Source organism: Rutilus rutilus (assembly GCF_951802725.1).
Source record: "Rutilus rutilus genome assembly, chromosome: 9".
Classification (NCBI taxonomy): Eukaryota; Metazoa; Chordata; class Actinopteri; order Cypriniformes; family Leuciscidae; genus Rutilus; species Rutilus rutilus.
The window spans coordinates 19,438,118-19,450,339 of NC_140223.1; the positions used below are offsets into that span (position 1 = coordinate 19,438,118).

General features: G+C 39.0%; 1 protein-coding gene across 1 annotated transcript; it reads left to right on the forward strand.

The window, feature by feature from the left end:
* The first annotated feature begins 912 nt into the window (after window positions 1-912).
* sae1 (SUMO1 activating enzyme subunit 1) lies at window positions 913-10,044 on the forward strand. Its single transcript, XM_084418161.1, has 9 exons — window positions 913-1,157; window positions 1,435-1,546; window positions 1,812-1,985; window positions 5,012-5,157; window positions 5,242-5,341; window positions 5,459-5,564; window positions 6,945-7,089; window positions 8,179-8,248; window positions 9,674-10,044. Exons 1-9 carry the CDS (start codon window positions 1,057-1,059, stop codon window positions 9,764-9,766), a joined length of 1,047 nt encoding a protein of 348 aa, XP_084274287.1. The 5' UTR covers window positions 913-1,056; the 3' UTR covers window positions 9,767-10,044.
* Window positions 10,045-12,222: the final 2,178 nt, after the last annotated feature.

Below are 12,222 nucleotides of genomic sequence, written 5' to 3' on the forward strand. Positions count from 1 at the left end.
TGGGGCTCCTTGGGAGTTTGGTTTGGGCCCTGGCCCCATGGTTGTGATGTGGCGATTTAAAGCAATGGTTCACAATGTGAACCATTGCTTTAAATCGCCAGTAAACTTCAACACAGTAATTCTGATATGCCTATTGACTCTGTGACACGATCAACTGTTCCTGAAATATTAATTATGTATAGTCCAGAAAAAAAAGGCTATGATGAATGTTCTGTAACATGAAATAGTGTTGGCTTGGTGTAAAACAGATTTATTTTATTTATTAAAAGGTCCTGCTTTTTAAAAGTTCCTGCCCTGGGAGCATTATTGTATAACAGTTTTGTCCATATATAGATATATCCCACCCTTCATTAAACTATATTGTCTTGGATTAAAATATCAGTTTCTTATAGACTAAAATATGTAATTGAATGTATATTGAGCATGCTCCTGGAAACAATAATTTAATGATATAAACAGTTATGTATATTCCAATAAACATAATATTTTATCTCTCTAAAAGGTTAAGACTATTACTATTTTCTAGATTATACTGTTCAATTTTGTTTAAAACGAAAATCAAGTGAGTATGATCTTCATATAGGCTATCTTGACTTTGAATAATTCTTTGAGAATGTTTAAAAATAAAAAATACACTTTATTCTTTGAATTTCTAATGTGATTTATGAGTCAATGTTCTATTTATATGTAAGTAGATTATAACACAATGGTATTTGGATAAAACAAAAATGAGGAAACCATATTCTTTCCTATTCCTAAGTCAGGGATGTACACAGTGCACAATCATTTAATTTGACTTTATAAGAATTCAAACATATATTCAATACATTGTGTGATGTATTTAAAAGCTTTAGAGTGTATCCATGTCCATTGTTGTGCTCTGAATCTGGCGCTTTTGCCCAACTCATACGTCATCATTGTGCGCCTTTACGAGTATCTCTAAGCGGCACTTTTGTCCCTTTGAATGGGCAGTGGAAAAAACAGAGCGTAGAATATTCAAACTAGCCTCTCAGTTAATTTCTTACAACTTATTATTAAAAACGGAAATATTTTGAAATGATTGATACCATCGAAAAAGAAGACAATATTATCAGCGAGGAGGAGGCTGCACAATATGATCGTCAGATTCGCCTCTGGGGTCTGGATGCTCAAAAGAGGTTTGTGGACAATTCGATAACGTACATAAAGAACAAACGTATTCATGTTATTATAAGATATTTTTTTCGACCGTTTAAGAATAATTCTCTAGCAGAAATCATAAACATGATTTCAAACGCATTATTTGTGAATCTTTCACATTCGTGCTTTTTGTCTGAAACAAAAATAGTGTATTAGGGCCACCGCACGAATTCATTTTTGAGCTAGTTGTGCATAAATAGTAAACAATATAATGTAACATAATATATGACGTTTATATAAATGTTGCATTTTCAGACTTAGGGGATCACGTGTACTTCTTGTTGGACTCCGGGGACTTGGAGCAGAAGTAGCAAAGAACCTTATTTTGGCTGGAGTCAAAGGACTGACCCTCCTGGACCATGAGCAGGTATTAATTAGACTGACTTAAAGGGATAGTTCACGTCATTCTGTCATCATTCTCTCACCTTCTTATTCATATTCTTCCAAATCTGACTTTTTTTCCACTGTGGAACAGAAAAGGAGATGTAAGGCAAAATGACAAGAAGTCGTAATACTTGTTTATTGTATGGAAAAGACATGCAATACAATTGAATGGTGACTGAGGCTCATAACAGCACCTTAATAGCTACCTAACTAAGTGGACTTTTTTTTTTATGACTTCCATTAATCAGGTGACAGAGGAGTCCAGACGTGCTCAGTTCTTGATTCCTGTGGATGCAGATGGAAAAAACCAGGCTCGGGCCTCTCTGGAGAGAGCTCAGTTCCTCAACCCGATGGTGGAAGTGAAGGCAGACACCGATCCAGTGGAGAGCAAGCCGGATGACTTTTTCTTCCAGTTTGATGCGGTGAGTGCCAGAATCTGTAGACTTGACATACCTAAAGCACACAAAAGACAGACATACAATCTTTTATTATATTCAAAACTACTATTTGATTATTGGTCATCAAACAAATATTTAAGAGACAAATTGCACATTGCAAATAAAATAGAATAAAATCATGCAAAACAGCATTGGACCAAATTTGGTATGCAACTTTACAGCACATATTACAATATATCTTTTTGTACAAAAATCCCATAAGAAATGTAATAATTCTATGGAAAGTTTGATGGACAGGAACTGTCTTTTTGACTTGCTGTAATTTTAAGATGGATCAGGTTTGATTTATTTATTTTTTTTATTATTGAAATTTAATATGAACATAACAAGAGTACATATAACTAAACATGTCAGGGGTAAGAAAAATACAAAAAAGAAGAGAAAGGCATTTTACAGAAAATAACTGTAGCCTACCTATTAAACAGCTGTATAGTTTTCCTTGCTTGAAGTTTTTACTTTTTGATATTGTTTCCAAAGATATTTTAACATCAAAATTCAAAATTTGGATTTTTTCTTTTTTCATTCCATTTGACTTTATGAATATATTAATGGGCAGTTATAATAATTAATTCAAATATAAACATACACTTTTTTTATCACCATCAGGAGGATCAGGTGTGATTGAGGTTCATCAATGATAGATTGTTTTCCTTTGAGCCTTTCATGTCCACTAGATGTCACTATACACAATTGATCATTTTTGTTTAGGCTGGTTATATATCTTCTTTTTCCCCTTATTTTCCCCTTAACCTCAGCGTGAACCCATCTATGAACAGCCAGCGTCAGATCTAGGCACAGACTTTTATCTGAGTTTGGTCTTTTCCAAGCAAATGATATGTTCCAGGCCATATTTTCTATAAATCGGGACTCTGTTGTTGGCTGTGGAAGATGCAGTCAGCATACATACCTTGTTCAAAGCACAGACAGTCAGTCTTTCATCTTCTCTCTTTCTGGGAGCTGTCTGAACTGTCCCTCTGGGAGTGCTAGTGAGAGTTCAGGAGGAGGCGGAAGAGATGGTGGGACACAGACAGAGGAGGGAGGGGTGGGGTTAACATCATCTATTCTCTTTCATCTGCTTCTCTTGATATTTCGTTGAGAAGTGCACAGAAAACATTGCGTGTATATGTCTTTGTCTTCTCTTGTTTATGTGTGGTCTTTTTTAACATGCGATTTCCTAATAAACAACGCATGTTGTTTAGTAAAGAGATAGCCAACAATACACTGAATTAATTAATTGTCAGGACCTGTGCATACGTGAAAAGATCATTTAAAACAACACGTACTAGAAGGTTTTTGTGCAACAAGTACAAAGCATTGCTAGTGCAGGTGTTGATTTTCAGAATCACAAATAAATGATTTATATCTATGGAGGCCCATTTCTGCTACATAAGAAAAATCATCACACTCATATTGATGATATAAAAAGTGATGATACTAAGTCATAATGATGTCATGTCATAATTATGATGAAGTTGCATACTTTTTTTAGTCAGTTATAACTTTTAAAATTATGATGTCATCATTTCACATTTTTATCTCTATTACGAATTAGTATGTCATAATTTTGGCTTGACTTAGCATGCCATCCTTTTGCCCTTATGTAATAATTTTGACTTATTATCTCAATTATAACTTAGTATGCCATATATTCCACTTTATTTTTGAGGACCAGCTGTGGTCCTCCAGGAACATTAAGGTCTTCTGTGGAGACGTGTTTGGCTACTATGGATACATGTTCTCAGACCCTGAAAAGCGCTATATAAATGTAACATTATTAATTATAAATAATTTACAAAAGCATGATTTATTTTCTTATGTAGTGGAAATGCATAACATCAAAGACATGACATGATAAGGAAAATAAGATAATAATTCTGTCATCATTTACTCACTCTCATGTTGTTCCAAACCTGCATGACTTACTTTCTTCTGTAGAACACACAAGAAGAAAAGAATGTACTGTTCATCCTTTTCCATAATTACATTTATAGTCACATGACCTTTTATAGCTTCAAAAGTAATGCAAAAGTGCATAGAAGTTGTCCATAAAACGTAGATTTCAGTCTGTTCCTCACACAAAGCCATCATAGACCACTTTTATGATACTTTTATTGTGTTTTTTTATAGTAGGCTAGGTTTACATAAGAAGTTGTTCAAAGTGGCCTGGCTGGGGTGTACGGTTTGAAGGACTGAAGGTAGTGGAGGACTAAAGCCAAAAACTTAAACTGAATTATAGATTTGACCTCATGTAATGCCATGTTATTTAGTGGAGGTACATGGTAGATGCTGGTAGCTCTGATTGATATTCCATCCATTGTGGCATGATTAGTTTCTTCTTTGCATCCTCTAGAGGTCACTGCTTGATAAAGATGTGTTCTTTGGAGTCGTCTGGCTGCCTGGAGGCACATAATGCTCACAGGAAGAATGTGTCAAAAGACAATGTCTCGCCACATGTTTCATAATTTCCCAGATGAACTTGAACAGTAGTGAAGGTGTTACTCCTAAGGGCACTACTTCATTGCAACAGTATTTCTGAGAAGTGTTGTTGATATCCAGGTGTGGATTGTGTAACCTTTGGACATCTTTTCAAAAGGCCTGCTTAGATAATCAGTTCGTTTCAGGTGTACTTTAAGTTATGAAGTGACAGATGGTGTTCTGACAAGGGAAGTAAACAACCAAAATAAATAGTAAACCCAATTCATCAGATAAAGTGATGATTCAGCTGTCCTTTACGATACACCCAGTTAACGCATCGTGGCACATGCCATTGGTATATCAGATGGGTATTAATACGCCACCCCATTCTTATCTCAAACCAAAAATGGGGGGTGTGAGAGGTTTGGGACCTTGGATAAGAGTGCTAATGTGCTGGTCAGTTGTCGGTCATTGCCAAACTTTTGTTCCTCCAATTTAGCAAGATGCGTTTTAAGGATGCATCAAGGTCACTGGTTTGAAAACAACCACATAATAATGCATGTTGTTTTGTTCAGATTTGTCTGACCAGGTGCTCCAAAGACCTCATGGTGCGAGTGGACCAGCTGTGTGCCTCCAGGAACATTAAGGTCTTCTGTGGAGACGTGTTTGGCTACCATGGATACATGTTCTCCGACCTCGGCCAGGAGCATCACTATGTAGAGTAAGTCATGAAACGCATATGAAAAGTGTCTGTGCGTGAAAAAAAAAAATTAATGTTTTTAATGTTCCTATTCGAACTTGCCAGAGAAAAGCCGAAAGTGGTGAAAGGGTCTAATGAGGCCAATGACGGTCCTGAGGCGAAGAAACCGAAGGTCGACCCCAATGAGACTACAATGGTGAAAAAGGTTGGTGTGTTGGTAGATTTGATGTCTGTAAACTATGTTTTTTTTTCAGTTTTCACTCACATCCTTTCAAAGTTAAATTAATGCTTTAACTTTTCCCCTCAATCTCTCTTTATGTAGACTGCTAGTTTCTGCTCTCTCAAAGAAGCCCTGGAGGTTGACTGGACGAATGAGAAAGCCAAAAGCAACCTAAAGCGCATTCCTGCAGACTACTTTCTTCTGCAAGGTACACCTTCAGATTATTTAAATATAAAAAAAAATTCAATTCATCAGATAAAATGAATGGGAAAATAGGTGTTTCCTTCCTAAATTGTGGAATTTACTGATTGATCTTCAGGTTTATTGTCCGAACTATATTCCAGACTGTCTTTAGACAACTGTAGGATAGAAACGATTTGGAAAAACCCATAAATATATGTTAGTGGTCAAAGGTTTGGGGCCAGGAAGATTTTGTACATTTTTGAGAGAAGTTTCTCATGCTCATCAAGGCTGCATTTATTCGATCAAAATTACAATAATATTGTGAAATATTATAATTTAAAATAAGTGTTTTCTATTTGAATATATTTATTATCCTGTGATGGCAAAGCAAAATTTTCATTATCATTACTCCAGTCTTCAGTGCCACATGATCCTTCAGAAATCATTCTAATATGATGATTTGGAGCTCTATATTATATTATATTATATTGCTTTGCTGACCACTTGTGATCATATCACCTGAGATATGGATACCAGGTGCAAACAGGGCCTTAAGTGGTTCAGTTTGTTTAGGCGACTGAACACATTGCAGTTTCTTCCTGCAGTCTGTTGCACACCGTTATCAGGGGGAGGGCCTGTTGATCTGTGTAATTATTGTCAACAATTCTCTTTTTATACTAGTGCTCACCTGGTGTCCTCACTGAGACTGGCTCATTTTCCATCACAGGCTGTCCATGGCCAGTCATGTGCAGTGGCTCTCAAAAACAAAACATGCCACCTCCGCACCTCTCTATCATTATAACAGACTCTGACTACACCTCCGCCCCTCCCTCTAGTACATCTAGTATTACATTTATGGAAAAAATAACACTTCCTATTTGTGCACTGAAGCAAGACTTTAAATACATTTCTGTGCTCAAAAATACCACACATCAGTTCAAACAGCTTTTGAGGAAGAGCCGTTTCCTCTGTCTTAACTCACTGATTTATTTGAGGTTTTATCACCCCAGTGGTGCGACTATTACATCAATGATTTGTTTTTTCCTAACCCTCAGATGTTTTCACAATCTGGAGAAAATTCTATAAAGAAATTCAGCTATGAAACCTGAAATTGTATATATGTGCCAGATAGAGTGAGATAACATGAATGAGTGGGTGTGTGTTTCTTTGATGTGTGTGTGTGTGCTTCGCTGCCAGGTGGAAATGCAGTGGGCTGAGGTTCTTTGTGTTGTAGTTGGTGGGCAGTCAAAAAGGGGAAGTGATACTTTGGAAAATAGCCTAAAGGGGCTGAATGCTTTTTCACATACTGCACAAATCTTCAAACTCGTCTTTCCTTTACTCGTCCTCTTTTAATGTGGAAAACCCACTCTTTCCCCCACTCAGTTTCTCTTACTTCCTCTAACAGTGCTTCTGAAGTTTCGCACAGATAAAGGTCGTGATCCTCAACCAGACAGCTTTGGTGAGGACTCTCACCTGCTCTTGCAAATCCGCGACGATGTTCTCGAGACCATGGGCCTGAGCTCGGAGCTGCTCCCCAACACTTTTGTCAGGTATTTACTGACCCAGAAACTTGGTGTTCACATTAAGTTTCTCCAACATCTTTTTTTTCCCTACCAACCAAGGATGTGCAAATCTAGTAGGTGAATGACTAGTTGACCAAGATAGTTAAGTCTGGTTTCAGGTTCACCAGACCCTGACCAGGTTCCTAAGTAGACAGAGTGCAACGGAATGGAACTGAATGCAAACGTTTTTTAAAAGATGAATTATTTTTAACTAGTCAGAGGCAGGCATGACATTTAAAAGAAGAAGAAAAATGAGAGGCAATGTAGCGTAGATCTTCTCAGTTTAGCCCAAACTGTAGTTCATTGTACACTAGGGTATACATGCTGTATTCACCATAGTCACATAGATGCCTCATTTGCAGCTGTTTCAATGGGCTGCTATATGTAAGCCGTCTGCCATATCAGAACGGCATGAACACAACCATAAAGGTTGAGTGACAACAGCATCTGAAATGTTGGTCGTACCAAGATGGCGGACATGTCAACATGTCTGGAACAGTCGAATGTGGCTTCTGCGTATACATATCCATGGCATTCATGCCATGTTGTAATTACCGCAATTACGAGATAATAACCCATGATCTTCACGTCCTCTGACTCGGTATTATGAGCTTCTATATCAACACGATCAACGGCAAAATAAATTTGCCACGGTCAGGTGGTACAATGTTCACAATGTAAAAGTCGGAGCTCTCAGAAAAAATTATATTAATTCCGACATTCTGTGCGTGATCATTTTGTGTTGCACATGCATAGAATAACTGCAAAAACTCAGGTCACACTTTTTTTTTTTTTTTTACTAATTATTTGCATAAAGTGGTTAAGGGAAACACGCAGCTTTAGTTTGAATGAGTAGAAGACATTTTTATCAATCATAATGGTGAGAAATAACACAATGGACAAAGATTAAACTTTCTAGTGTGCATGTGTCGAGCGCATGTGTTCACGCACACTATCAAATGGAGTATATGCATTCAGCTGTTCGGATATACTAAGCTATGCATAAAAACTGAATTGTACTTTGTGCTTTTCTCTCCAAGTTAACTACAACTCCCGGCTTGTGTTTTCTCCTCACAGTTACTGTTTCTCTGAGATGGCCCCAGTGAGCGCTGTAGTCGGAGGTGTTCTTGGACAAGAGATTGTCAAGGTGAGATTTTGATCTATTTACGTCTATGAAAAATACGTACCATTACAGGTACTCCCACTGCACCATCTCTGAGCCATTGACATTGCACCATCTCTGAGCCATATCCCCTCTTACTCCCAAGACACCTTCTTCCAACTTGGTTGAGTTTACAGCTTCTGCGGGTTATCAAATAGGCACCTCCTTACTCGATGTTTCGTCAAATTTAAACCCGACGATGTCAGCATGATGCAGGCGCTCCTCAGCATCCCTCAATGCTCTGCCAGCTAACCACTTGTGACTGTTTCTAACCTCAATGTCCGCTTGACGTTCTCTTGCGTCTTTACTCTCTCACATCATCATAGCCTGCCGTGTTTTTGTCACCTTCTACTCCTCCACCACTGATTTTACTGGCAGCTGCAGCTTGATGTCTGTGCTCTACAGGCCTATGGAGCAGAAGCTTTTCAGAACGCCCAACCATCTCCTCAAATTGTTGTTCATCTTCCTTTCCACAGTAGAGATGGGTATCTCATAAACAAGCAGTGGCCAGAGCAATCTGGGTAGCACCCCATGCTGGTATCCCCAGGCCTTATACTTGCCAAAGTCTTGATTGTAGATTTGTTTACTGTAGCTTTTACTGTTCCATTTATACATGAAATGAATACACTTTTAGCTTTTTCTTCCTCCATATTACCTTTCATTCTGGTTCTCCACAAAACCATCCGCTTTCACTAGCTGCGAAAGTGACTTTTCTGATGAGGCACAGTGAGAAGCGTATGGCAGCTGCCCTCTCCATCAGAATCTGGGCTAAATCCAAAAGTTTTATCTGTTGACAGTGTGTAAATGCCAGAAATGACGAGGTAATATTCCGGTCACTGATGAAATCCAGCGGAGAGCTGCTGAAATCTTCTAATATGACTGAAAGAGATTAAATAAGACAAAGCGTAGTGATGTAATCAGTCAGTCCAGAGTGGATAATTACACCTGGATTATGGACGTAAAGAGGATCTCCTGTTGCGTAGGCAATTTAAAAACAAAAACCCATTCCAGTTGCACACAACGGAATACAGTAAATGCTAAACGTCAATATATCTCTTAGAGGGTGATGTCATAGCCCGGGCCGGGATGCGGTGGGGTCTTTGTCAGGCTGGGGATAAGGGCTGTGTGGGGTGATGGAGTGAATGCCATGGTCTCGGAGGCGGTGGCTGGGCAGGCCTTGAACCCACATGGCGGTGGAGTGAAGCCAGGCTGTCTCGCCATCTCCCTGCATGATGAAACAGGCTGCAATTCGCATATGGCTCTCTGTTCCTCGCTGCCCCTCGCCCATCAGTCTTCATCGCCACAACAGAGAATGTGTCCGACGCATTCGATCAAAGCACTTCATTACAGAATTGTAGGTCTGTGGCGTCTGATGTGTCTGAATGAGATATGTTTGCATGTGTTTGACAGGCGCTGTCTCAGAGAGATGCTCCGCACAGGAACTTTTTCTTCTTCGACGGCCTGAAGGGCAGCGGAGTGGTCGACTACTTCGGATCCAAATAAGTGGCCCCCAGAGAACACGGAGAGATGTGTGGCGATGCATGTGTGCTCTCGAAACACCATGGACTTCATCTTCTGCCAGTGGCCGCAGGCATCAAAATCTGTCTTTTGGACGCCACACACCGACTGATGCCAAGAGCAACAAGAACATTTTGTCCACACGCTCTTAAATATTCATGCGCACGGTTTTCAGCAGGGTTATGTGATTTCTACGTTTTGTATTAAAAAATAATAAAAGGCCAATGGAAATAAACATGATTTGGATTGTTTTGTGCTTCTCCAGTCATCGATTTCAATAATTTCCTCTAATGTGTTGCCTAAGGTCTCTTTTCTATGCTAAATTGCAAAAAAATGATGCAAACCACTTTAAAGGGAATTTGAAATGAATGCAGAAATGTCTAATGCTCCCTTGAGCCATTTATTTCAGAAAATTAAACAACACAAATCATCCCATTCCCACTCTGAAATGAGGCCGGGTGATTTTTTTATTTTTTATTTTTGACGCTTGTGTAGTGAAAGCCTGAGGCGTATTTTGACGTATCTTGTCAGGTGTAGGGTTTTTTTTGGGTGACGTGCGTAACGGGAAGTTCTTTTATTAGCTCAGCCCAGGTATGTCATTTACTGGACTGGTACTGCAGGGTTTATAACCCTGAGGCAAGTAGGCACTCATATGTTTTGATTTTTAGGATTTCATAGAAGGAAATGATCCTGCCCGTCCAGTTATAGGTAAAGAGGAATGCAAAAGAACGTAATGTAACTTTCGATATGATTGACAGTTCATCCATGTGCTTAAAGGAACACGCCGGCTTTTTGGGACTTTAGCTTATTCACCGTATCCCCCAGAGTTAAATAAGTCCATACATACCCTTTTCATCTCCGTGCGTGCCGTAACTCTGTCTGACCGCTAGCCTAGCTTAGCACAAAGACTGGAGGTAAACGGTTCCAGCTAGCATACTGCTCCCAATGAGTGACAAAATAACGCCAACATTTTCCTATTTACATGTTATGATTTGTATAGTCACAGCGTGTACAAAAGACAAAGTCACATAAGACACAGCCATCTTCTAACTGTTTACATACTGGGAACTATATTCTCAGAAGGCGAAGCACTGCTACTTGGGCGGAGTGATTTACTTCAACTCTGAGCGAACTCTCTGCTCCTCACCACGGGGCTTCTCAGGTGCTGCGAGGTGAGCAAATCACTCCACCCAAGTAGCAGTGCCCAAGTGTCACTTATTGGGAGCAGTATGCTAGCTGGAGCCGTTTACCTCCAGTCTTTGTGCTAAGCTAGGCTAGCAGTGGGAGCGTCAGACAGAGTTATGGCACGCACAGAGATGAAAAGGGTATGTATGGACTTATCTAACTCTGGGGGATACGGTGAATAAGCTAAAGTCCCAAAAAGTCGGTGTGTTCCTTTAAGGAAACTACAGCCTCTTGTAATGGAACAAACAGTACTAAATGCGTCACATTTGTTTGGTCACACATGATGTTGCGACTGTGCTGCAGACATGCAAAATCAGGACTTCAGGCCTTAAATGGAAAATAAACGTGAGCCTTTAATGACAACAGCACGGGTGAGTCATTCTGAATCAGATGAGGAAACTGGTCAGACTGGTTGAGCAGGTGCTTAGTGGGAGTGGCAGCAAGTCTCGTAACCGTTCTTAATTTTTTTAGGTTCAGGGAATGCATTGACAGTGGAAACATGGGTTACTGGGTACCACTAATATGCCAAACTTTTTGAAGATTCTTATCATTGCAGCAGGTTTAAATCAGTATGGAAAAGATTTTTAACTGCACTGTGCTAATAATAACAAAACAGCTGTTAAAGTTCACTGAGAGGCAAAACTCCTACAACAGACAGGATGTCTCTACCAACATGTACATGCCACAGTTATGTGCATGGTTTCAATGTAAAGTCTGGGTATTATGTCAAAATTTTGATTTAAATACAAGTAGGCAAAACCAACTTTATTAAACAATTAAGTTTTTTTATTAAATATCCTTACACCGGTTACCTAAAGGTGTCAGCAGCTGATTTTATATTAATATTTGGTGTATTGTTGTTTATTGACAGATCATTGTCCATTTGCCACTTGAATCCAGTTGGTCCATCTTCAGCAGTAGTTGCATCACTTAAGGTCAAAGACAATGTGATGACTCACAAAATGTTTGTTTTTTTCACAAGACGAATAACTATAATTATGGACAATTACAATTTATATTCAAATGGATTTCATTGGTTGTTTTAAAGGTGTAAACAGTACTTTCTTTTTCTTGGAAATGTCATTAAGAGTACAAGTATTCATTTTAAATGGTGCTCAAGTACACTTTCACAAAGATAATGAAGTGTACAGTAATGAAGTCCAATTCCTTAAGTACTTCACATCGCTGCCAGTGCCAGTAGTGAGAAATGAAACAGCAGCCGCAGCTGTTAAGAGACCCTGAATGATTAAGATCCA

Bases quoted from the DNA above. Each gene is read 5' to 3' on its own strand.
- sae1 (XM_084418161.1), top strand. From the start codon at position 1,057: ATGATTGATACCATCGAAAAAGAAGACAATATTATCAGCGAGGAGGAG. The intron at 5,342-5,458 runs GTTGGTGTGTTG...CTCTTTATGTAG, and splicing joins AGACTACAATGGTGAAAAAG to ACTGCTAGTTTCTGCTCTCT. The intron at 7,090-8,178 runs GTATTTACTGAC...TTCTCCTCACAG, and splicing joins CTCCCCAACACTTTTGTCAG to TTACTGTTTCTCTGAGATGG.